Source organism: Drosophila ananassae, chromosome 3R, assembly GCF_017639315.1.
Source record: "Drosophila ananassae strain 14024-0371.13 chromosome 3R, ASM1763931v2, whole genome shotgun sequence".
NCBI lineage: Eukaryota > Metazoa > Arthropoda > Insecta > Diptera > Drosophilidae > Drosophila > Drosophila ananassae.
In genome coordinates this window covers 27,717,003-27,744,336 of record NC_057930.1, presented here as the reverse complement: position 1 = coordinate 27,744,336, position 27,334 = coordinate 27,717,003, and the positions used below count along the sequence as shown (strand labels likewise).

At 41.0% G+C, this 27,334-nt stretch overlaps 1 protein-coding gene and 1 long non-coding RNA gene across 3 annotated transcripts in view; one reads left to right on the top strand and one right to left on the bottom strand.

Moving 5' to 3' along the window:
• Positions 1–27,334, top strand: part of LOC123257401 — a 67,122-nt gene that overhangs the window by 24,296 nt on the left and 15,492 nt on the right. The window lies entirely within an intron of this gene.
• On the bottom strand, positions 16,790–17,902 carry LOC6497712. Of its 2 annotated transcripts, none has more exons than XM_001961474.4 (2): positions 17,250–17,902; positions 16,790–17,202 (listed from the first exon to the last, which is right to left on the bottom strand). In XM_001961474.4, exons 1-2 carry the CDS (start codon positions 17,775–17,777, stop codon positions 17,197–17,199), a joined length of 534 nt encoding a protein of 177 aa, XP_001961510.2. In that variant the 5' UTR covers positions 17,778–17,902; the 3' UTR covers positions 16,790–17,196. The 2 variants fall into 2 exon arrangements, with proteins under 2 accessions (XP_001961510.2, XP_014761794.1); XM_014906308.3 differs by having other exon boundaries at positions 16,790–17,194.

Genomic DNA, 27,334 nt, shown 5'->3' with positions numbered 1-27,334 from the left:
CCTCATCTTCACCACCATCTTCATCATCATCTTCATCTCCTAATACATTGGTGCCGGGAAATTAACACTCAGTGGCCGGAAAATTAACCGTAGGGATGGTGTAAAGAGGATTTGCAGACCCAACGAATTCAAGACCCGTTAAGTGAAAGGCCGTTGACCCCACCAGCCATGGAATAAGGAGCAAAAGAGAAATTATTAAAACCGCTAGCCCAGCCGCCCAGCTCCAAACTCGTGGCGATCATTTTTTTTCTCTCTTTTCTCATCTACATTTCATCCCCCAATTCACATGCGTTATAAAAATGTTTTAATTTTATTTTCTTTTAGTCAATAGTTTTAGTTATAAATTTAAATTTAAATTAATTACAGGCTTTTAGTGAAGTGGAAAAAAAAACGGAATTGGAAAATATGAAGATAATATTTAATTTTTTTTAAACTTTCGCGAACAAAATGGTTGTCAGTTTAATTTTAAATCGTTTAATTTTAATCCTCGTGCGAAAATAAGTTTGTTTTAAAATTCTATGGTGTGCAAAAGCCTCATTACACTCATTTACAGCAACCCAAAGCAGAGATCGATCTTTCGCCGATGGATTTACAGTGAGTGGTCTATTTACCTTTTACATATACACTGTAAAAAAAATTTTTTGAGTCCCACTGAATTTTAATATTATATTTAATCCATTCCTCCTTCATCTTAACATAAAAAAAAATAACAAGAGCACGAATTTCATTTAAATGATTTAACTGATGACTAATGAATACCCTATCCTAATGAATTTTAAATATTATCATTTTTTTCTAATACCTTTATTTTGAAATTTATTTATCCCTAAAAAAAAAAAAAACCGATATTTACTCAAGCCAAATTTTATTATATTATATATAAACCCATATCTCTTTAAACATTTACATTAATTTATATTGTTTTATAAATCTTACTTATAAGCTTTCCTCCCGTATTATTAGAATATTTGTTTATGCAAGCAAACAATTAGGAATAATGTCGAACACCTCTTTAGCCTTAGCCAAATTTTTATTAGTTTTAAATTGAATTAAATCTGTTTTATAATGAATTGAAAACCTCCTGTTTGAACTGAGCTGATGACTCCACGGTTGTAGGGTGTGAAAGGGGTCACTAAAGCAATGCTTTATCGGACTGTGACCAAAGGTAGGGTGGGCAGTACGCGAGCCTATTTACATCTATGGCATCGCAAACTTTCTACTTCTCTCCTCTCTCTCTCTTTCTAACTCCATCTCTTCCGCGTCGAATTAATTCTTCCGCTCTTCCGGTTTAGCATCTATCTGTCTATCTTGTCGCCTGCACGCTCAATTCTGGACTTTATTTAATATTAAATGTGGCCGTGTTAGGATTTGTACGAAGCAAGATCTCCATCCCCAAAGCCGACGAGCTAGAGCCGGACTCTATAGCGTGCCCTCGCAAGTACGAATCCTTCCTAAACAGCTCAGAATACCGTTACACGCTACAGTTATAATTAATTAATTATTAAATAAAGAAAGGTGGCGCCCAACATGTGTGGCCTTAGTGGAACTGTTTTTTTTCATTAAGACTCCAGGATAAATTAATTCGATTTTTCAACCTTCTTTTTCTTTCTTTCTCAAAATTTCTCTTTGTGTATTAAATTTTTTTGGAAAGCAGTTAAATGATTATTAGTGTTCGTCACTGACCAGGATTTAAAAAAACAAACGAGAAATTTTTCTAAATTTGGCAGAAAGGTCCACAATGTGTTGGAACCTGAGGAAAACAGATATCGCGAGCTTAGGGTCGAGTTCTGGCCCGGGCTAAGACACAGTGTCACCAATCTATCAATCTCTATCATTCTAAAAGCGAAATGAATTTCACCGTACGGAATGTGGTGGTACTACTCCAGAGTAATGCCCCATCCAGAAGTTCATAAGCGTAGAATCCTTTTGGGATTACTTGAGGCTTCCGTTATGGTCTTTTGGAATACATATGAATCTGTCGGAAACAGGTCGATGGCCAAGACCAAACTAGAAACTGGGAGAAGTAATCTCTCTAGTCCTTGAAAGAAAGGAGTAATGACTTTACTACTTCTAACTAACTATCTACTTTTATTTTCCTGAGAAGTCGAAGAAAACAAATACCGTACAATACGTGTGACATCTAGCATCAGTTCAAACACTCTTTTGATTAGATTTTTTTTTTCTCTTTTGTTGGTTTAGTTGCTGAAGGCAACGTATCCTTAAGTAAAATATTTGGTTTGTTAGCAACAAGCTGAGCAGCGAGATTTTGATAATTCTTTTTTATTCCTTTTGTTGATACCTTCGTTGTGGAAAAGTTAAGATTTTTGGGAAGATGGGGATAGACCGGTCTCCAGATAAAGGAGCTGCAAACAGTTCCAATTCCTGTTGTCCGATTTGTAACGCCGAGGTAAACGCTGCCGAGGTCTACGTAACGGCATGCCAGCATGAGTTTCATAGGAAGTGCATAGAAGCTCACTGGAAGAAGAGTTTACAATGTCCGGTTTGCAAGGCGGTATGCAGACCCAAAGGAGTTAAAGTAACGGAGGATCCGGAAAGACGAACTCGAAGTCAATCCAGGAATCAGCCCATCCCCGATAACGTCGGGAGACTAACGACAGACGACATAGCTACTACTTCAGGGTCCAATCCCATTAGCAGCAATGAAAGCAGCATTTCGGCGAACGCCACAACGCTACTAGCTATGGAGCGGAGATTGCTGGAGTCACTTTCAGGAAAGATGGCCGAGTTAATCCAAAACTCAGTAGCTGACGTTTTGACCAGGACATTAGCAACTCAGAATCACAGTTCGGGAATGAGTCACCCGTGTTTACCTCCATCAGAAGAAAGTCTGCAAAACAGGATAGACCTAGAAAATAGCAGAATACCTGGAAGAGATCACACATTAAGTCCGCGTTCCCAAAATTCTCAGGGAAGCAATACGTCAGATTTGTTGAACCGCCCAGATAAGGTAGTGCATATCCTCAACGGGTGGAAAATTAAATATTCCGGAAAAGGAGTGTCTGTGGACAACTTCATATATAGAGTGGAAGCACTGACTAGGGAGACTTTAGGAAATAACTATACGGTACTTTGCAGAAATGCAAGCGTTCTTTTTGAGGGCAAGGCCAATGAATTTTATTGGCGATATCATAAAGCCCATGGCGAAGTCCAATGGGACAGTTTCTGTTCAGCTTTGCGGCTTCAGTTTCGTCAGGTTAGGGATGACGGCGACACTGAAGAAATTATAAGAAATACCAAACAAAAACCCAACGAATCGTTTGATTCATTTTACGACACCGTGTCAGGTCTGGTCGATCAGTTGGATCACCCGTGGACACAGCAGAAGCTAGTGAGAGTTATCAAAAATAATCTTCGTCCCGAGATAAGGCATGAGATTTTAAATCTCGATATCCAAACAGTCAGCGAGTTAAGAGGAGTTTGTCGCAGACGCGAAGCTTTTATGGATGAGGTAAAGAGATCTCAAGGATACTCTCGAAGCACGCCTTTCAAACGCGATATCTCTGAGTTTGGTGAAGGTTACGATGTTCCGGAAACGGAGCAATCCGATGATGAAGCAGGAATAGAAGCTTTCTCCCTGTTGTGCTGGAATTGCCGCAAGGAAGGTCATAGGTATCAGGATTGTATATCGGATAGGAGAGTTTTTTGTTACGGTTGTGGAGCACCGAATACTTACAAACCAAACTGTAGTAAGTGTTCAAAAAACTTCCAAGCCGGCACGTCGAAGTCGCAGTTCAGACCGAAAGCTCCGAGTGCCGTAAGAAGTCAGGCCACAATGACCGAGAAATAGAAGAGGTAGTGTTGGCAACCTCAACCCCTTCCATCGACAAGCAGTGCACTGATCCAGGTCCTTTGCTTCACAGCAAAATACTGAGGTTACAGGAGGAGAATATTTCAGGATTGTATCACAACCCAAACTTTAAAATGCAGCGGTCCCGAAGTTCAAGGCGGATAAGTCAGTTTTGGGGGCGAGTAAAGGAGGTTAAACAGGGCCTTCAGTACATTAATTCCTTGCCAGCAGGATCAAGCGATCCGCGACCTTTTGTACCAGTCAAGTTTCTGAATCGTACTGTCTATGGATTATTAGATTCAGGAGCATCAATTAGTTGTGTTGGTGGTAATTTAGCTGAGGAAGTAAAAACTAGCATTAAATATAAAGTATTCGCATGTAGTGCCTCAACAGCTGATGGAAGAGCGCAGCAGATCATAGGATATTGTAAAGTTGAAGTAGAATACGGGGAAGTTAAAAAGTTAATGAAAATTTATATAGTACCCTCTTTAAAACAAGATTTATATTTAGGGATTGATTTTTGGAAACTCTACGATTTATTACCCCGAAAGTTAATGATATCTGAACTAGGGTCAACAGAAGTAAACCCAAAGCTCAACGTTGATCAGCATATTTTGTCTGAAGTGGATAAGGCCAAGTTGATGAATGTCATCAATTGTTTTCCGTCGTTCGCGCAAGAAGGACTGGGTAGGACGAATTTAATAACCCATACCATCGAGGTGGGTAAGGCTAAACCCATCAAGCAAAGACACTTTCCAGTTTCACCCGCGGTGGAAAAGGCCATGTACTCCGAAATTGACAGGATGTTAGAGTTAGGCGTTATAGAAGAGTCGGAAAGCTCTTGGTCATCCCCTATCGTTATGGTTACTAAACCAGGAAAAGTTCGAATTTGTCTGGACTGCAGAAAAGTCAACAGTTTTACAGAAAAGGATGCATATCCTCTTCCTCAGATTAGCGGTATTTTAAGTCGATTGCCGAACGCGGAATATATATCGAGCCTCGATTTAAAGGACGCGTATTGGCAGGTGCCTTTAGATGTCGCTTCTCGGGACAAAACAGCGTTTACGGTACCGGGAAGACCTCTCTATCAATTTAAAGTAATGCCATTCGGGCTTTGCAATGCTACAAGTACCATGTCTCGACTCATGGATAAAGTAGTACCAGCACACCTCAGGAACGAAGTTTTCGTCTATCTCGACGATTTGTTGATAGTTTCTTCAAGCTTTGACAGGCATCTTGAAGTCCTGAGGGAAATAGCTTTGCAAATTAGACGAGCCGGGTTAACTATTAACATTGGGAAAAGTCATTTTTGCATGCACCGGGTACGATATTTGGGGCATATCATTGGAGACGGTGGTATACGTACAGACCCCGAAAAGGTGGCAGCAATCACCAATTTTCCTGTTCCGAAAAGTTTGCGGAATTTAAGGAGCTTTATGGGACTATGTGGGTGGTATCGCAAATTTGTGCCAAATTTTGCGACTCTTGCTGCTCCGTTAACTGACTTGATGACAACCAAACGTAAGTTCAGTTTAACCGACGAAGCGCTGAAAGCCTTCGAGGATCTAAAACGATCATTATCCGAAGCGCCCGTTTTGTGTAGTCCCGATTTCGAAAAACCTTTCGAGATACACTGTGACGCCAGTAAGACAGGGGTAGGAGCAGTGTTAGTACAAGTATCTGAGGAAGGAGACGAGCGACCTATTTGCTTTATTTCAAAGAAGTTGAATAAGGCGCAACGGAACTATACAGTAACGGAACAAGAATGTTTGGCTGCAATAGTGGCACTAAAGAATTTTAGGGCCTATGTCGAAGGTCAGATCTTTAAAATTATTACAGATCATGCCTCATTAAAATGGCTGATGTCCAATCAGGATTTGAGTACACGGTTGGCTCGATGGGCGTTATCATTGCAAAGGTACAAATTCAAGATTGAACATCGTAAGGGATCCCTCAATCTGGTTCCCGACGTGTTGTCTCGGGTTAATGAAGAAGTGATAGCCGCGTTGGACTTGCGAGACGGACTACTTTTGGATTTGAGCTCGGAGCATTTTAGATCGGGGGAATACACAGATTTAGTGAATAAAGTGAAGGCGAACGAAACTAATTTTCCTGACCTTAAGACTGAGGGAGGTTTCGTTTATCGTAAGGCCGAACACCTAACAGGAGATCGCATGCACGACGAATTCGCGTGGAAACTTTGGGTTCCAAAGGAGTTAGTTCCCGAAATACTAGCGAAAGCACACGACAGTCCTTTGTCGTCTCATGGGGGCATCCATAAGACCATCGAAAGAGTTAGGCGTTACTATTTTTGGCCTGGGCTAGTGCCTGATGTAAAGGCTTATGTGAATGCTTGCGAGGTATGCAGGACCACAAAGCCATCAAAGTGCGTTTTACGACCGCCCTTAGGGAAAGCTCCAGAAAGCCATCGATTTTTCCAACGGTTATTTATGGATTTTCTCGGGCCTTATCCTAGATCAAGAAGCGGCCATGTGGGTATTTTCATTGTCTTGGACCATTTTTCGAAATACGTTTTCCTGAAACCTGTTAGGAAAATTGACACAAGTACTGTGGTTAAATATTTGGAAGAAGAATTGTTCTTAACGTATGGAGTGCCAGAAACCGTAGTGTCCGACAATGGCTCTCAGTTTCGTTCCCATGCGTTTGGCAAATTATTGGAACAGTATCGCGTAACTCACACCTTTACCGCGGTACATTCTCCCCAAGCCAACGCTTCCGAACGCGTAAATCGATCGGTGATATCGGCGATAAGAGCATACATACGGCCTGATCAGAGGGATTGGGACGAAAATTTAAGTAAAAAATGCTGCTCGTTGAGATCAGCAAGGCATTCAAGTTTAGGGACCTCGCCTTACTATATGGTGTTCGGGCAACACATGATCACTTCCGGGACCACGTATTCTTTGTTAAGAAAGTTAAATTTGTTAGACGATCGAGCGCTGAAGTTAGACCGTCAGGATTCTTTGGAAGTTGCACGAGAAAATGCGAGTCGGCTAATGCAGAGAAAGCACGACGAAAACGAGAAGAGTTACAATTTGCGGTCTCGGAACGTGACTTTTAAGGAAGGACAAGAAGTGTATCGGAGAAATTTTAGGCAGAGCTGTTTCCAGTCTGGCTACAACGCTAAATTTGGACCGTCCTTTGTTAAGTGTAGGGTTCGAAAGAAGCTGGGAAGCGTGTATTACGAACTAGAGGATTTGCAAGGGAAATTGATAGGCACTTATCACGCGAAGGACATAAAACAATAGCGCCTCTTCACTCGGGATCAGTCTAGGGTACCAGGATTAGAATACCCTAGCCTGAATGTTTCGGGGGGGCTTTGTAGCGGCGACTGAAGTCATTTAAAAAAAAAAAAAAGGGAAAAAACAAACAATAAAATAATAATAAATAAAAAAACTAAAATTGTAAACAAATACAATCGATATACATATCGGTTTTGTAAATTGGGTTTTTTTACCGATAGTTAAAGCGAAGCTTTACTTCGGGAGTTGCCAAATTGTTGAGGCGCGGGATCAGCTGCAGCAGGGAGGCTTAGGAAAGCTGCAATATCAGCTGTTCTGCATTTCCGGTAACCTAAATGGAATGTAGGTTGTTCCATGCTCGGTCTTTTCTTTCGAAACCACCCAGAAGTGCAGACGCCCAAATAGTATCTCTCTGCAAGTGTAAATTTTATCAGCGCAAGAGCAGCGCAAGTGCAGTGTTCATTTTTTTTATTTATCAACTACCAAGTAAGTTGCAGATCATGCGTATGTTTTTTTATTTACATGCATACGCTTATCTAGATTTGCAACGGTGATAAGGGCAGCCTAAGCCTGTGTTTGTGGGTTTTTTTTGTTTTTGTTTCGCGGCTTTATAAAAGCGCGACCTCGTGGCGGCCGTATCAAAATTTATCAGGTGAATATGAAATATGTTTTCTAATACCTCCAGGGTACTTATTGTGGCCGTTTTAAAAATTCAGGCGGTCCACCTCAAAGCACCCCGGGAGCGCTTCTGGTGGAGGCTCCCAGTTCAGGAGCGGCTTAACCTCGATCGGGTAATCCGTCTCCCCCCCTCATCTTCACCACCATCTTCATCATCATCTTCATCTCCTAATACATTGGTGCCGGGAAATTAACACTCAGTGGCCGGAAAATTAACCGTAGGGATGGTGTAAAGAGGATTTGCAGACCCAACGAATTCAAGACCCGTTAAGTGAAAGGCCGTTGACCCCACCAGCCATGGAATAAGGAGCAAAAGAGAAATTATTAAAACCGCTAGCCCAGCCGCCCAGCTCCAAACTCGTGGCGATCATTTTTTTTCTCTCTTTTCTCATCTACATTTCATCCCCCAATTCACATGCGTTATAAAAATGTTTTAATTTTATTTTCTTTTAGTCAATAGTTTTAGTTATAAATTTAAATTTAAATTAATTACAGGCTTTTAGTGAAGTGGAAAAAAAAACGGAATTGGAAAATATGAAGATAATATTTAATTTTTTTTAAACTTTCGCGAACAAAATGGTTGTCAGTTTAATTTTAAATCGTTTAATTTTAATCCTCGTGCGAAAATAAGTTTGTTTTAAAATTCTATGGTGTGCAAAAGCCTCATTACACTCATTTACAGCAACCCAAAGCAGAGATCGATCTTTCGCCGATGGATTTACAGTGAGTGGTCTATTTACCTTTTACATATACACTGTAAAAAAAATTTTTTGAGTCCCACTGAATTTTAATATTATATTTAATCCATTCCTCCTTCATCTTAACATAAAAAAAAATAACAAGAGCACGAATTTCATTTAAATGATTTAACTGATGACTAATGAATACCCTATCCTAATGAATTTTAAATATTATCATTTTTTTCTAATACCTTTATTTTGAAATTTATTTATCCCTAAAAAAAAAAAAAACCGATATTTACTCATGCCAAATTTTATTATATTATATATAAACCCATATCTCTTTAAACATTTACATTAATTTATATTGTTTTATAAATCTTACTTATAAGCTTTCCTCCCGTATTATTAGAATATTTGTTTATGCAAGCAAACAATTAGGAATAATGTCGAACACCTCTTTAGCCTTAGCCAAATTTTTATTAGTTTTAAATTGAATTAAATCTGTTTTATAATGAATTGAAAACCTCCTGTTTGAACTGAGCTGATGACTCCACGGTTGTAGGGTGTGAAAGGGGTCACTAAAGCAATGCTTTATCGGACTGTGACCAAAGGTAGGGTGGGCAGTACGCGAGCCTATTTACATCTATGGCATCGCAAACTTTCTACTTCTCTCCTCTCTCTCTCTTTCTAACTCCATCTCTTCCGCGTCGAATTAATTCTTCCGCTCTTCCGGTTTAGCATCTATCTGTCTATCTTGTCGCCTGCACGCTCAATTCTGGACTTTATTTAATATTAAATGTGGCCGTGTTAGGATTTGTACGAAGCAAGATCTCCATCCCCAAAGCCGACGAGCTAGAGCCGGACTCTATAGCGTGCCCTCGCAAGTACGAATCCTTCCTAAACAGCTCAGAATACCGTTACACGCTACACCTGTGAGTTTGCAATTGAATTGCCAATGAAGCAAAGTGCCATCGTATGAATTAATGAGCAGAGGCCTCGGCAACAACAATAAGAGTATTAAAGTGAGACTGATTTTCCATCAGAAAGAGACAGAGAGTGAGGAGTGAGGACACGGTACTGCCTGATGGAGTATTCAGTGTGATAATCCGCAGGCCTTTTGCTTTCGCTTTCTGTGCTTTCACTCTGGCCATATGTGAAATATTCATGCCCCCCCTTATAGGCCGCAAATGAGGCACCAATTTCCTCTCTTTGACCGAAACCTCACAATCAGTTTAAGTTCCACAGCTGGTTTGTGGAACTTCCGTCTTGAAACCGGGGTTGAATCTTTCTTTCCTAAGTGTCTATTTGATGGTACTCCTGTATTATCTCTTTTAGTGATATTTTAATATTAACTGAAATCGTTTTAAAAGCCAGTTATTTCAGGTTGATTGAATTTTTGTTGCGAATGAGTTTTGGCATCCGAATGAAAGCCAAAAGAAAAGGGGTCAACTGATCGTCCAGACTTATTTCACCTGCTGGAGTGGGTCGCATATACACTCACATACACCCACTCGGAGAGAGATTCATGCATAAAATTATAATAAATCATGGCCCGCAATAAATATGGTATGCAGCAGGGATGGCCCATATGCGTGGGCGTCGATAAGCTTCCCGAAAAGCGGCTAAACATAATCGAAAACGCGTTTCCGTTTCCTTGCCAGCCCCTCAGCAAATCGTCCCGTCCTTCCAGGTCCCTAGCCCGCCCGATTTCTCGAATATCCAAACATTTCTGGTTCTTCCTCTTCGCTTTGTATTTAAATATAAATGAAAATGTTTTGCAGCCTGATTGCGGCATATTTTGACGCAGCCCCAGGGTGTCGAATGGGGAGTGGCAGTCGGCATAGGGCGGCATGGATCTCCATTTGGCTTTCCCTTTGATAAAATCACGTACAGCCTCCTCAGGCACTGGCTCTCCAGAAAGGCTTGAGCCTTAAGTTTTGCGCCCAACAAAAGGAGGCATTTGCGCCATTTTGTTGTCTGCCTCAAGTATCGCTGTGGCTTGTTGTTCTTGTTGTCGATGCGTCACTTTCCCCCGGCCCCATTTCCGTCTATCAGTCCTCCGGCATCGTTCTCGAGTCGCTTCTCGAGTGCTGAAAAATAAGCAGTTTACGGGACTTGATAAAGTCACATGTGCGCCGAGTGCATTCGGTGAAGTTGATACGGGTTTTGTCACCCATTTCACGGGTGTTTAGCCACGGCACTTTGGCCACGCCCTCTTATTGAAAAAGCCTCCGGGCTTCAACCGTTCAATTTCATGGCTGGCTGCCGCCAGGTCAGGTCATCGGAGCTTAATCGAAGCGTTGATGCACTATAAATTTTACAATAAAATAAGAGTTGCGGCTAGGGAATATATTTGAAAAATTAACAGTGTATGAGAAACCATTTTCTATTTAAAGTGGAATGCTTGTTTCTAAATGCAAACTCCAAACGTTACCCTTTAGCTTGGCATTGTATATATACCTACATTATAGCTATTTTCCCTATGTCCAATACACTTTTCTTGCAATCTCGCTGAGCGCATTAGCAAACAAAACGCTTCTGTTGTCGCCACGCTCAGCGAAGGGTGAAATATCAACCCAGTTGCGAGCAACCACAGTTGTTTTGCAATTTCGCGTAACGAGCCAAATCAGCGGACCGACCACGCCCACACTCCTTTCACGTCCTTTTGATGCAATCGCCCAGATCTAGTCAAAAGTCAAACAAATTTAAGTACTTTTATGCGCCATAAGAGCCACCTGATAGAAATCTTTTATTTGAACAGACCGGAGAAGGAGGGAGGAGTCGAATCCCGCATCCAACCTTCCTTCCTGGCTGGAGGCACTCTTTATCTTACTGACTAAATGCATTTTTGCATAAGAGGGGGAGGGCCACGGGTGGGGGCGTGCAATGGGGGTTTCCATGAGTACGTCTTTCGTATCAGCGCGCTTTGTGCGATTTATGAATTAACTTTTTTTGAATGAATGAATGAGTCGACTTGCAAAGCACATGCACACACAGCCTCAGCGGGGGAGAAGAAGGATGCCAGAGACATGGAAAATCCTTACAAATGCTGCCCAGACATATGCGCAGAAATGAAAGACAGAAATTTGAATGAGGAGTGAGTCGAACTAATCATAACTGACTACAGATACACTTCCAACAAACACACTTCCAATATAAGAATGTCAAAAACAACTATATATAAATATCACTCATGTCTAATGCAATCACAAGCTTCTAAAATATTTTAAAATAATTACAGGGTGACCTTTGCGTTGAACTTTTTAAAATCTTGGCCCTGATAAATGGCCGCACAGGTTTTCAAGGCAGATACCCTCCTTATACTCGCCTGACTGCACATTTCACCCCTTCTTGGTTGCATATCATATCAGTTGAACTTTTGTGCGCACAATTCTCATTTCTGTGTATTTTTCTAGATGTGTTTTTTCTTCAACTTGCCTCTACATTACGGGCCTTTAATTGAAATGCCTCTCAGACTAACGAGTGACTTGACTTGCACGTTTTGTTTTGACATAATTTCCACTTGCCTGGAAAAGTGCCTGCATAATGCATTGGCAAGATGGGGCGCACACTCCTAGTAGGATTGGGCTCGGGTCCTTTGAGTACATATTTGCTGATTGCATATAGATAGCATTTGTCTAGTGAGTATTTACCCAGGAATATTGTCAGATGAGTTTTTTTGTGCGGCGGTCTGTATAACCAGGCCATAGCGATTCATCAATGATGAGTGTAGAGGTGAAAGCGAATGGACCCAAAAAAATATTAATCGTGGAGCATCGAAACACCCAAAATGTATGCTATATATTTTTGAATTGTAACTAAGCTCTAGCTGCATCAAGATAAATTATCCAAATAATCTTGGCATGTGCTAGAGTCATAAGTACCCATGACCTTTTGCTATTTATACAGCCGAGTGTCATGCACTTAGCGTGGAGACTGGCCTATCAATAGCTTGGCACTGATAAGAAGAAAAATGAGGTTGCAGTTTTGGATGAAAGGAACATTGGTTTGTGTTTGTCGGCGCTGCCTTATATTAGTTTTATCAACTCCGCAAAGTGCAAAAGTCATGAGCAATGAAAGAAAGTGCCAAGAAAACTCTCAAGACTCATAATCACGAAACGTTGATGCCCCAGGCATCAAACACCAAAGGCAGAGCCCAAAACACGCACTCTATATAGAAAGTCCTTAATTCTTCGGGGAAACAACAGAGTTAATCATTTTTGGCTGTCATTGTTGAGAATTGCTTTCGGTCATGGTAGCCGGATTTTTAAGGTTTTTTTAGGCGGACTTTTGGTTTTGTCTGGCTTGCGTTTCAGTGATTTGACGCCACCAAATCGGTACAATGGATTTCGCCTCGTCACTTTCTATACCCGAAGTGTAATATAAACGATAGCATCTCGCATCGCGCAGAGGCTTGTACTTTGGTCTGATGAAACGAAGCTTTTTTTGGACTCGAGGTCATATTTTATCTGTGTTCTAATTCAATGAGTCTGAGCGTAATCAGGGGAACTATAACTCATTGTTTGTCAAAGCAATTCAAGTTTTTATTGATTGTACATAAAATCAAAAACTAAATTATTTATTGGCCAAAACATTAAACTTAACTCAGATAACTGGCATTAAAGTTTATTCGAAGAAAAGCAAAAGGCTTCTGCTCGAATTGGCCACATAAAAATATGAAATTAATGAACGCTGACCGTGTGTTTGCGCTCAATTTAAAACGTTGTCTAATGTGCAGCAGGCGTATTATTATCTTTAAATTAAACAAATAAGAGAGGACCAGGAATAGACACGAATAGTTCATTAGAGCTGCAGTGATATTTCGCATACACCTGCATTTTTCCTTTTCGCAATTGCAATTTGCATATTTATTTGAAGTCCCCTGATTTCACTCGCTGCCTTCTCTGCACTGCAGTATCGTAGTCGAACCCCTTAAAATCTATTCATGGTAAGTGCTTTTCCAAGTTGGTTTGCTCTGTTTAATGAACTGAACATGAAGAAATTATATTTTGCCAAACAAGCATGGAGAAGCACCCAACGATACATGAGCCGTCATACACTACACGTGTACACATACAGGAATACTCGTATCTGCAAGATACTCCCACCTACACAGATACACAGTTTAATTTTTGCTTGTCAAGCTTAATTTGCGCTTCAATGCACTGCCCCTCGATGGGTGTTTGTCTCTGTGTTTGTATGAGTCTGTGGATGTTGTATCTATGTGGGTTTTGGATTGCATGCACGAATGCCAGGACACGGCAGGAAGTGCCACATGGCAAAACGGCAAAAACAAATTCCCTCTGTGGCTTGCAACTAAAGAGAATTCGTCTCCCTTCCGTCCACTCAGCTTCGGCTCGTAGCTCATATTTTTCCTGCGGCTTTTGTAATTTCCCGAGCCAAGAGAAATTAAGCAGTAAAATTAATGTAAACATCGTCTCAAAACAAATGAATCTTTCGTGATTATTTTGCACAAAGCTAAATGTATTTTTGTCACTAACTTTTTGATAGAAACACATCTCAACACATACTCTTGATTGCACCAAGAATTGTGGGTTTCATTTCTAGCAACCTTTTGATCTGCTTTTGATTTCACTTCGGCGTGGGCTAATTCATAATTGAACAAAGGTTAACGAAGTAGAGGATGAGTTGCAGGCAGCTCTCTGGAAGAACGTAAAATAACACCAGCCACTAATGCGCATTGATTTTCGCATTTCCACTGGCGTCATTTTCCATTGTTATTCAGCTTTCTCCATTTCCCTCCATCACCCATGAACAGCAATGGCTCCGCTTGTGGCTCCGGCAGTGAGCTAATAGCAGCGGATGTGGTTAAAAGCATTGGCCCGGCTACCTTTTTCATAGACCATTAAATTTGCATTTGCTGACGCTGACTGGTGCGATTGGCTGTCAGGCAGCCGGCTTCCATCTCCATCTTCATCTCGATTCGGCGTTTTGCGGGAAACGGTCCTGGGGTAATCGACTTGGTACTAAATATTTAAGTAGAACGTTCTAAGAACATTTGATAGGCATGACCAAGCCAAAACTGTTTTTCTAGTATATATACTCTTTTTCTTAAACGAAATTCAGCATATTTGGAGCATTATGTGCCACGTACTGTCTGCGGCGCTCTGTAGTATAAAAAATTAAGCGAAAACACCTTTAAAATATTTTCATACAAATTGAAAATCCTTTTAAATCTGCGCCGTCATCATGGCACGTTCCCGATGCATAAATCGAAGTAGGATGAGTATTGTCGACATCTGCTTCTGGTCTGGCGCACATGAATCATTCATGAATCGTTTTGGCACAAATGCAAATCGTGCAAATCTTTACAACAAACAAAAGCCTCCCGCTCCTCGTGACACCCGCATGGTAACACGAAAACGAGAGCTTAACAATGCAAAATGTAAAATAATTATTTAAAACAGTTGAATGGAGGGGCACTGAAAAGCGACAATAAAATGTTTACTGTTTACTTTTTGGTAAATTTATGGCCTAATGCAGCTGGCACCTCTTTTCCCAGCCCACGGACCAAGGCGAACTATTAAAAAACTCTTCTAAATAATCAGGAATACTGTGGGTGCGATTGAAACACTTTTTATTGACTGTTGTCCCAGACATTAAATGCTCTTTGATTAAACAAGCTTGTGGGCCAGCTTAGCGTCTAATTAAACGCATGAGTAGTCCCCGACCTTAATAATCACTGGGATAAATATGTAATCTGCCAAATCATGGCATTAAATTAAATACCACCTTTGGCGTTCCCAAACAAACTGAGAGGTACGGAGTGAAGTGTTTGTGGGACAGAAGCTACTCAAACAAATGTTTGGCTCTGGCACATATGGCCTCGAGATGGAAATTTTAAAGCAATGCTAGCCAACCTGGCAATTATATTTATGTTCCCATTTACCAAGGGGCATTCTGTTTACTTGAAAGCAATTAAAAGCAAACCAGAAGCAGGAGCACAAATACCCCCAGCCTCAGTCTCTGACCCAGCAGTCCCCCGATACTTCATCATATTTGTGTGCGCATATTTGCTTAGTTCTGGCCCCAAGATAGGGGTTGAGTGGGAAGGGCCGTGGAGGGCACTCCGTATGAAAAGGCCTCGCAGTAAAATGGCCACTCAGGAAACGAACTTCGTTTATTGTGTCAGGGATATATATCTTTTTCTGAATTGTTTGTCTGAGTGCGCTCGCATCCCGGAATGTGGACCGTGCTAGCGAGTCAGAGCGATGCACAAATAACCTACGGGCCATAAAAGAAATACGTTTACTACGTACTAAAATTGAGTAAACGCTGCTATTACACAGGCTGCAGCAGCAGTCAGAGGTCCTCCGACCTCCAACCTCCAGCCTCAGATCCTGCTCCTGCTACTGCTCCTTCTCTTCTCCTCCTTGTAAGATCTCAGTTCAGTTTTTCAGTGTTTTGTCCCCTGTCGTTCGAGTATTTGTGTTCTGCTGTGCTCTGCTCTATTATTTTGAGTGCACACAACTGGCAGCAGTAAAAAAGACAACACAATTCCGGAATTCAGGGAGGAGGGCACACTGGCCATAGACACAGTTTGAATTGTTGGGACAGTGACGTGAGGTAATCGGTTGGGGAACTGGCTTTCCACTCATCAATTAATCTCGTTTGCAGAATTTGCTCAAATCAATTAAGAGCTACCACTCTCGGATTGACGATAATCGAATTAACCTGCATCCGACCAAAACAATGACGTCCAACCATTGGGACATCTATGGTTTCATACATCAAATCGTGATCAGAATGAAAAATTCTTTCCAACTACGAAATCCGCTCAGTTCAGACTCGTTTTCAAATCAAGCCAAATGGAAAATATTCAACCGCCTCCGGGCACCTCCTACTCACGAATGCCAATGCAAATTTCGACTTTAACAATCAACAGCCCCGACAAAGCTTTAACTTGCGGCTAATGGAATGGAAGAGTGTAACACCGAAACCACCTGACTTGCCACTTTGCCAACATTTACATTCGCACAACAGTTGCGGGCTCGGATTCCGATTCGGGTTCGGGGCAGACAGAGCGAGATAAGGTACAGTTCAAGATACATTTTAAGTAACAATCAAAGCTTTGCATTCAGGGCAGCTCCTCTGATGGCTGAATGTTCCATTTCAAGAGGTTTACCACATAAATTTGCACTTTGCTTTGTTTACAAAGCAATCGAACGCACAAACAGATGAATAAGAAAAACACAATCGAGAAGTAAGTGAAATCAGCAATTGAAAAAAGGAGGTCCTTGGGTTATCCCGGGGTTAAGTGAGGTAATAAGGATGATTCGGGTATTTGTGCTTGACAGGTTTCAAGGCCAACTTGCTGTTAAAGAAAACACAACACATTTAGTTAAATTAGTTCCTCGATTATTTCACATTATAATTTTTACTGGGACCAAAGTCAAAACAGCCATTATATTGGGGCACGTTGTATCCATTATACTTGATCGGGTCCAACATCCTCTGCGCGTCACAAAAGAACGCCTTAAAGCGGTTTAGATGGAGGGAAAACTCAGACTTCTGGGCCATCAGCATATTGGCTAGAAATGCTCGCTTCTCGGCCTGATGCATGCCAATTTTTTCATAGGGAGTACTGTCAGAGGCCTCCTCCGGAATCACTTTGGCTTTGCATCTTTTAGTTTTGGTTTTTGTTGGAGTATTAAACAGACTGTTAAATGCTCGCTTCTCGTCTTGATGCATGACCATTTTATAATGCCTACTGCCAAGGGTCTCCTCCGGAGTCACTTTGCCTTTACACCTTTTAGTTTTGGTTATGGTAGGAGTTTTTAACAAACAGTCACGTACCTTTGGATCAGCAGGGGGCTCCTTTGGAGGGTCGTTAAGCTCGGAAATCAGCTCTTTGGGATCGTTGGGCAGATAGTGCCGCGAACGTGTGAGCAAGTCCTCAGATTCTTTCACCCGTTTCTGCAATACCTCCTTTTTGACAGGACACAGCTTGCTGGAGTCATCGAAGCGCTCAAGCTTTCTGTATATATTGTGCAAGTCCAAAAATATGTCGGCTATATCGTGATCCACTGTTTCGATGTGCTGCATATAGGCTTCTACATTGCTTCTGATACTCGTAACATCCTCGTGGAGCATGTTGTAAGACTTCAAATGCTGTCTGACCTTGGGCATTATTAGATCCATGATAATATCCACGTCTGCGCCGCCACATTTTGAAATTAACTGGATTTTCTCCAAAGTCTTCTTCACAATTTGCTCGATTTCTAGCATGGTCGATAGCTTATTATAAGCCGTAGTCTCGAGGGAACTGGTACTACTAATTTCAACCATGGACTCGAACCTTTGCGGAGATGAATGGCGCGACATTTTTGAGCAATAAAATTTTCAAAAAAATTAAACACAAAAACTAGTGCACACGAATTTTGGTAATGATTCTTATGTTGTTCGAACGAAATTGTATTGCTGACTGTGAGAAACTGATTTATAATTTCAAATGAAAGAATTTGTTTCATGGCAACCTTTTCAAAAACATTATAGATTTTTTTATTGTTTTTTTTTTCTTTGTTCTTTGTATTATTAAGAAGATTAAATTTTTGGTTGGTGTCATTTTTTATGGGCTTTAACATACTTCAGTCCGGATTAGGTCACTAAGTTTTAACCACGGCCTAACCCTATTCTCTAAATGGGAAAATAGTCGCTGTTTCCTGCATGCAGTTCGCCCAACTCATACTCCCATCCACCCACTCAACTCAGTTCTCCACTGCCGACTAACCATATTTCGTTCGGTTTTTATGAGGCATGCAAAAAATTGCCAGTGCAGAGCAGAACCAGAACCAGTGGAGTCAATTCGATTCGAGTGGATGGTCCGCGGAGAGTTCAGCGCAATTCTGGGCGCTGTCAACAATCACGAACCAATTGTCTATAAATACCAGCAGCGTTAAAGCAAACTCATTCGGATAGAGCCCGGGACAGATTCCGACTGACTCCTGCAAGCCCGGCCGACCCCGGCTGGTCATGTGAGCTGGGACACCCACAGCGACTTCCGCCCTGTCGTTTTTCATTACATCGCATGTAACTTCCGGTTTGTTAAAGCGACACGCACTGTGCTCTTGTCCTCGAGTCAGGCCGGGTCCAGGCTCAGGTCCGTTGCCATGGCTGCTGACAGCCAGGCCAACAAAGAGGACCAGAGACAGCGTGACTCCCGCGTGAGTGGGAGATTTTCCATCTAAAACTCATTTGTTACTCGGAAAACTTCAGAGATTTTCTCACGTAATTCCTCTACCTAAGTTTCAAGAAGTTATTTGTTTCTTTATATTCAATAATATAAGCCCTAATTTAAATAAGTGTATGAATAAATTTGATGAGTATGTAACTGAAACATTTTTTGGCCTTTTTCCAATAAGCCCTCGTGCCACCAATCACGGAATCATCTCCAAAATCAACGCACACTGAATTGTCATCGATCTGGCCGGGCTGGGTTTTCGGGCTCCGTCTCCTAGCTGGAATGGCCGGGCTTCCGTGAATCCCTCCTTGGGCCTCCCTCGCAGCCCCAACATTCAAAGCACAACTGATTCAGTAATTGTCCGCACGTTTAGAACTGGAAATGACAAATTCACTGTAGGTGGGCCCGGCACAGTCGTCGCTCCGGCCCACAACCTGCACTCCGCTTAACTCCGCCAACACGTTTGCGACTCAGCAAACACCATCATCAATTTCCGTGGGGAAATCACACAAAATTTTTGTACAAACAAAATGTTTGGTTGGTCCGGCGGCCAGTGGAATGCCCACGAATTTTTGCATGTGACCGTGTGGTTGGGGGCTTGTCTTCTGGATGCCGCTATTTTCCCAGACCATGTAAAATTTTTAATAGAGCTTTCAGTGTTCAAAAGTATAGCTTACTGATAGATTGTTTACATGATCCTGTTAATTTTATTTGAGTGAGCTCTTTTCAAGCCACTGGAGTAACTTTATTTAACAACTTTTCTTTCGACCACGTCTCGTCTTGACCCATTACTTGCACTCCCCAAAATTGTGGCCCAATTAGTCACAATTTCGACTCATTTGTTGCACCCACTTAGTGAGGGGCCCAAGGTCCCCAAGTCTCAACCATCATATTATAATGCGAGTCGTAACTTTATATCTTTCGCCGTAGCTCCTTGCGGATGTCGGTGTTACTGTTGGTCGTAAGTAAGACTGGCCCATGTAATTTGCGTTCTACTTCTGGCGAAATGTAAAACTTTCAAAAAGTCATCAAAAGTTTATTTAGACGGGGCCGCCTAAGCCCGAACACAGTTCTCCGGTTGTTGTTCCTTTTTTTGCTTTGCATATGTTAACAGGAATATTTTCAACGCTCGCAAGTTGAGCCAAAGTTTTAAAGTCCTCTCACTTTAGAGTCCATTTAAGTGAGCATAATTTCAGTGGAGCTCGTTTGGTCTTTAAGCGCGTACGGGCCGGCCGGACAGGGGTTGGGTTAAGGCGGAGGTGGCGTCGAGCTAATTAGCCAATGCCAATGGGAAACGCACTAAAAGTAAACTCGATTCGATGCTATCGGGTTGCGCCTTCTCGTCCCCCGCCAATTGCTTGTTTCTGCTTCGTTCACTCTCGCCTCGGTGTGTAATTGCAAAAGTTTATCTTTATCTTGGCCACAGCAGCAGAAGCAGTAGCAGTGGCAGTGGCAGTAGAAAAAGCAAAAGCGAGAGCAACAGCAGCAGCTACATCAGCAACTAAAGCGGCAAATGGTCGCATTAAAGTAATTACACTCGCTGCTATTTTCTCATGCAAAGCTGCTGCTATTTGAGATGAAATCAAAAGCCGGAGAAAAGCAGATCTGTTAAGGTGAGGAGTCGAAACATTTCTTCCCTGTACATTGAAACGGATTTGATGGGTGCTCAAAAAGTTTGATTTGACTTTGCGTTTGGTCCTCAAAGTTCCTCAAATGGTATAAAATATATTTCATCAGCTCCTAATTGGGTTTTACCTTTTTTGCAGACAGGGTAAGCTCGCGGTTACATTACCTATTTCCACATTAATCGGATGAGCCACTGGAAACCAAAGCGCATTCAACTTGCCAAAGGCGGAAGGGAATAATGATTACCAAGGGAAAATCAAGTGTATTATCTGAAATTGGAGGATTGCTGGTCAAATTCATGGTAATCAATCAAATACCTTAAATTCGCTACACGGAAAGGCAAGAAATATGGCGAGGACCACTACCGACCGAAGAAAATTGGGAAAATAAAATGTTCAACCGTGGAGAGTTTGAAAGTGCGCTGAATTTTTGGCTCCTTGGCCTGGTTTATTACCAACTCACATTCAGCCCTGATGACAATCGTCCACTACCACAGCAGCTGGGCTCGATGCAAGGACAGTCGCACTTAAGAAGATTAAAGACTATTCGTTACTTGGGCTGTGGCTGCAGGACCTCCGCCTTCTGCCCGCGCCGTATTTCACCAGCTTGGCTTTCCATTTGCGACTTTCGCGGCTTACCAATATGGATGTACGTAGGTATGTGAGAGTATGATGCCGCTGGTGACAACTTCATTTGTTTGCGGCTTTTTTACAATCATTCTTAAAAGCCGAATTCCATTCCGTTAGCTCTTTGTGTTACTTTCTTTTTGTTGGTTTCAACATTGGTAGGTGTCTTCTGAATCCATTTTGAGTACTTGTAATAAGTTTTGATTCAATTTGAAAAATTCTTTTACGATAATATGTATGTGTTTTTACCATAACAGCAACCATATTCCATACATTTTTGTTTCATTGTTCAAAACTCTTTCGCAATCAATATCAAAACAAAAAAAATCCGATAACTGCAATTTTATTTCCGAAATAGAAAGCTCAAGGTTTTATCATTTCTACCATCTCGAACAAGAGTGTTCCCCCAGTGACATCCTTGGCAACCCTCTTTCTTTTTTCAGCCACCCACCAATTGTCGCATCTCCCCGAATCCGGCCCTTCGCCTCCACTTTCCCAGCCATCTAGCTGAAAACATATTTCTGGTGCATTTGTCGTCGTTTCGTTCGTCAGCCAAAATGCAAATATCGCACTAAACATAAATCGAAGCATTTTCAATAAATTCCCTTAGTGTCGGCGAAGTCTCCCCCAACTCTGGCGCCACCACCTCGGCCCACCCCCAAGCGCCACTCTTCCTTTCTATCTGCCATCGAATCGAAGCAAAAAATAATAAAAACTAAAAAATTGTCAACGAAACAGCGCGGCACGAGAACAATGTGTTTCACTATTTGCAATTGAATTTGGTACTGTTGATTTGCTGCACCTCCCAGTCCCCCTCCAATCATCGGAGCCAGCGTCCCTTGTATTTTATTTGAAATGGATGCTCTCAGCTGGGACGGTATTGGGTGGGACCGATTGAAGTTTGAACTAGACACATTGAAGCTTAATTTTTATTGAAAATACATACACATTTATTTGATATCAAGGCCTCTAAAAAAAATTCTATTAGAAATTGTGTTGTGATTATGTCCACATTTTGAATTAAATTTAAAATCTCTGGCATTAAGTTATTATTCATCAGTGATATTTGCACGTGAAACGTTGAATTAACCTAAATATAATGCAAACAATAACTCGTAAAAGTACTTGTTAGTATCAACTCTCTTCAAGAGAGTCTCTTCCTCCACCAATTTATACCAAGTTTAATGCCAAAAGTCCTGCAAGACTCTTATACAAAATGTCCCTTAGCCGGCTTTTCAGTTCGGTCTGCCTGTTGGTCTGTTGCTCCAGTTTTTGGCCCGTGTTTTCCGGGCCTACCGCAACCAAAAACTTGGTCAAATTTTCCGACTCTCTACGCATTCAGCCAACTCTCTGACTGCTGAATAGCCGCTCTTTTCCCCGACTTTCACCCACTCACACTGAGAGAGCGAGCGACTTTCTCCACTGAAGTTGAGGACTCGGGCCCGCAACGGACTGTGTCAGTTGGAGTTTATGTCTTCATCGGATTGGGTCTGCTGGAAATTTATTTGTCCCTTGGAGTATGCTCTATAAATTAAACATAAATCAGCTGCACGGCAAACCATTTGATTTCATTTGACGAACCTCCCTGCTTTGCATTTGAGCTGCTGACGTTCCGACCAGGCTCACGTAGTCCATGCCTGGATGGGCTTGGAGGGCCGCCTGAAAATGATTTGAGTTTGTCAAACAACAGGCAACAATTGATGAGTGAGTGTCAAGGGTCACAGGGAATTAGTGGGGGATGGCCGGCTAACACGGCAATAGGTTGACACGAAATTGATAAGCAAATAGCCATTTAATGGGCCTGAACTGAATATTCAAAGTAATCAGAGTGATTACCCGCGAATAAGGCAGGGGAGTTATTCTTTGTGCAGTTACCACGATTCAAACATTTAGAAAATCGATTGGGGAACGCAGTACCCCAACGAACTCCTTTACTAAATAAATACATCTATCCGTATATTTTATGGTGCATTTTCGGCCGAATTTACGACACGCCAAAATGGAAACTTTTAAAATAAAAGTATCCTGGTTGGGTCTGGGCAAGAGGACATTTTAGTTCGATCAGGAGCTTACATTGTTGACCATTTTCACGACAAAACAGCCACACACGTGTGGCAATAAAATAAGGTAAAAGGTTGGTCAGAATCCGAGTGTGCCGAAACACGATTTCTAGTCGTCTGGCTTGGGAAATGATTTTATATAAAATCTATCGTAAGTTTTGGGCGAATGATTTGGTTTAATGTTTGCACTTTTTTTTTCTTTTTTAAACATGTTTTGACATATAAAAGAAAAAATACCAATCATTCAAAATAATACAATTACCTATTGTAAAATAGGAACCTGCTTAATAAAAAAATACATTTACTGTATAATTTGGACAGACATAAGATATTTCTAAATTGAATTTAAATAAAATACATGTTACTTTAATGAACATGCTTCCTTTTTAATATTTTAAGCTTTCATCACATACACAGCTAAATATTGAATCCTTTTCGTCCCTCGGGCATTCTGGTTAACCCCATCCCAACCACCAATGCTGCGTTTTGCCACGTCATAGAAAATACGCAATAAAATCAAATCATGCTCGAAATTTGATGAATATTCATGGCATTAAAAGCTCTTGAATTATTAACGACCAAGATTTTCAGATGGGCAAATGCTCTTCGGAAGGCACTTGGAAAGCACACACATATCTACCTAAACTCATGCATATTCCTTCTATCGTAGCTCTTTCGTTGGCTGGAAACTGTTCAATTATGAATTTTTGACAATGTCTCCCTGCCAGCAGCGATTTGGAGTCAGGAGTCGCTGGCAAAAGGTGCAAAATGGGCAAAAAACTGCTAGAATAAGAGGAAGGAGGCTAACAACCCCAAAACGGACAGAATTCTTGCGTCACTTCAATCACCTTTAATCGGGCGAGGGTGTACAAAAGCGAGGGAAAGGTCTTTTGGCAAAGTGCATCCGTCTGGTTCCAGAAATGGAAAGGAGGACAATGCAGGCGAAAGTGCCAACAAAAGTGCTGATTAGACGTTAAAGGATACAAAAGACACAAAAGCATCCTACTGGATGCACGCTAATTAAGACAGATGCAAGCAGTAATCCAAAGCCGATTTCAGCGAAGTGGGGAGGGAAATTTCTCATTAAATTTCTGAATTGAAAACGAGACTCTAGACCTTTTTATTCTCTTCATGGTATTACCAAAGAAAGAGCGACTGTCTAGACAAGCCCTTAGCCCACGTATCTGTAAAATAAACAATCAAATGGCGGAATGATTGATTTTTGTTAAAAAAGGTCATTCATAATGTTCAGGAAGTCTGCACCATATGAACCTAACAACCAAAAATATTTCAAATCAATTGTTGGGTTTCAAATCAATTATTTTTTTATGGATTGAGCTCAAATGTCAAGGCCTTTTATGGAAATGTTTCAAACTTTCAGTTCTCTTTTTACTCCCCAGACAGTTACCCGAAAAAACAAGGTCAAGAACATTTATGTCTGCAAACAACTTTTGTAAGAGGAGACCATTACGTTAAGGACCAAAAAAACGGCTACGAAGAAACATAAAAATCGAAATCAAATTATTACTTAATTATTCTTAAACGCCTATCACCACAAAGTCGCAGATGCTGCCGTTTTGGGCTGCTCGGCATTATTATTGTCTCTTTTTATCCAACCTACGAAAATATGTCTGCTTTTCTGTAATATAAATAAAAAAGATATTTGTTGCTTGGGTAAATTGGTCACGTCGCCCATCTCAGGTATAAAGCGGATATTGTAAAATTAAATTGATTCCCTCCTGCCTCCCTCCCATAAGTCGTCCTCATCCTCTTTTCCTTTGTCTGTCGTAGATTTATTTTTCGGTTTTTTGCTTCACATTACATAATGGAAAACCACAATATATATAGTATATATTGCGTTCAGAATAAATAAATATAAATGCTGGTTCATCATTCTCATTTTCATCAGGAGAACGTAACAAATTTACGTGACAGATTAGTGAGTGATAGATAGGAAACCAGAAGCCAGGAAAAGGCAGAGCGGCTTTGTTTTTTAATAAATTTCAAATGAATTTTCAAAGCTTGAGGAAAGAAGAGTTTCGAGTCCTGTTGCTCACTATGTAAGGATAAAGGAATGGGCGGCGTGAATTCAGACTCAACCTTATCCAGAGACTGGCCAAAAGGTTGCGAAATTATGAAACTAGAATCCTATCATATATGGGATAAGCCAAAGGGTCTATATTTCCGCGCGATAACAAACAACGTGTAGGACTTGGTTCTCTTGAACCAATGATAGCATTAAGTTTCCAATTAAGAGAAAAACGGATTATTCCCTTTTCGAACTTCCTTCTGGAGAAACGAATTCTATTTGACCACTGTCAACAAGCACATAAAAAGATATATCAAAACAAACCCGGAACACCGTTGGCAAAGTGAAAAACAACGTGGAAAACACTTTCATAAATGAAGGGGAAAAAGAGAGAAGAAAACGCAGCAATATGTTGCAATTGTCTGGCAGCGAGATGTAACAAAAGTGAAATTCTAACATCACGTACGATGTACAAGCGGCGAAAACAATGACAAAAAAGGGGCAGCTGCAACAACGAAAAAAAGGCCAAACGCGAACGCTTGGTGGTCGAGCGTGTGATTTCGCCAAGGAACTGTATCACTGTATCTGTATCCGTATCTGTAACTGCGAGTATCTGGGAGTTCGTGGCAGTGTGTGCGAGTGTGTGGGGCGTATGTGCGTCCATTGCTGTTGCCGTGACAATCCCAATCAGAGCAAGAACAAGGACCTCCAGCGCCGCTGGCAACAAAGGGACTGAAACGAATCCGTGAGCGTAGCAACAGTGCAGAAACTGCCCTAGAATCCCGATAATTGGTACTACGCGAATGAGTTTCTGCTCACTTCCTCCACAGGGCAATATGAGAAAGACCAGCCTGGCGAAAAAGCATCAAGATTTCATTCTGACATTAGAGGAGAATGCGCTAAACCGATTGGATCCCCCACAAAAGATGGAATAGTACCTTCTATTCCTAGATGTGGTGTACTTTAATCATTGGTTTAGTTTTTAGCCAGAAAGTCGTATTTGGCTTTCGGGTAATTAACGAGCGAGATTTACAACGAGCGATATTAAAAACAAATAATTTCAAACTCAATCGTGTTCGTGTGGCAACACAATTGGCAGCCAACCCAGTTTGAGTCTAATCTGCCAGGCACCGAGTGTTAATTTGCTGTTAACAAATCTGGCCAAATTCCAGGAACAAAGTTTTGGCTGATGTTTGCCAAGAGCTTAAAATGATCGGCGGCGTTTGGTATTTTTAAATTGAAATTTTCGAGTCAAATAATAATTTGTTTAAGTCGTCCAGGTCTTGTTGTATATTCCCTAAAGGAAGTGTAAACTTGACTACTGCCCAGAGTTGAACAAACTTCATATCTAGGTTGATGGCTGTAAAGTCAAAGGAATTCCTTTTCCTCTTTTTTTAGCAAATGAAGCATGTCGCGTTTTGTTTTGTCAGTCCTTAAAAGCACCACACAATTTTAACACATACAGAACGGGAGGCAGGACCCCACACGGACAGCAAATGCTTTATTTCTTACATGGACACATCAAAAGCCGTATTTATCATGCAGAGCAGCCACTATGTTAGGAAGTTGACTACGAAAAGCTTTTTAGTTCTCTCCAGCTATATTTTTTACAGGTGGGGATTGTAAAAATGATGTGCTTTTTGTTTTAATATTTTCCACTTCCTCGAAATTATGAAGGCTAAGAGCGTAAAAGCGGCGGAGCCTGTGAAGGCTTAAGCAATAAAAAAGCAAAAGAAAGAAGTATTATCGTCGTCGATTTTTAATCATGGAAGCTGAGTTTGACTCTTACTTTAAGTTGTGATTTTTAGAGGTTTTATTGCAACAGAACATTACAGGTTAAAAGAGCACCGTTTAATATCTTACATCAAATAATTCATATATTTACGCAACTTGTTTGTATTATTATTGTTCTTCGCTGCCCTATTTTAATTATAATGCTCCTGTGATAAGCGCAAATTATTGAAAATAAATGTTAAATGTAAAATGTTGTCGTTTCGAACTGTCGCTGAACTTAAATGATTCAATTAAAGAAACAATTTGCATACGATTTTTATTTCCATTTTTACTTTTTTCATGACAACAATTACAACTGCAAATAAATTACATTAAAATAGGCAGAGAAACGTGTGCGGCCCTGTTGGCAGCGAAAATTAAATGCCAGCCGTGTCAATTTAAGTTCATCGGACAAATCCGAACAGCGGCCCTTCGAACCAAAAATATTTTCAATACGAAGCGCAGGGAAATGAATTGCAAACTTCTTGAAAACATAAATATTTAAAAAAATTAATTTAATTTACTGCAATGGAATCATTACGAATTAGAATAACATTTTAACAATTAGCGAAAATAATAAAATAAAG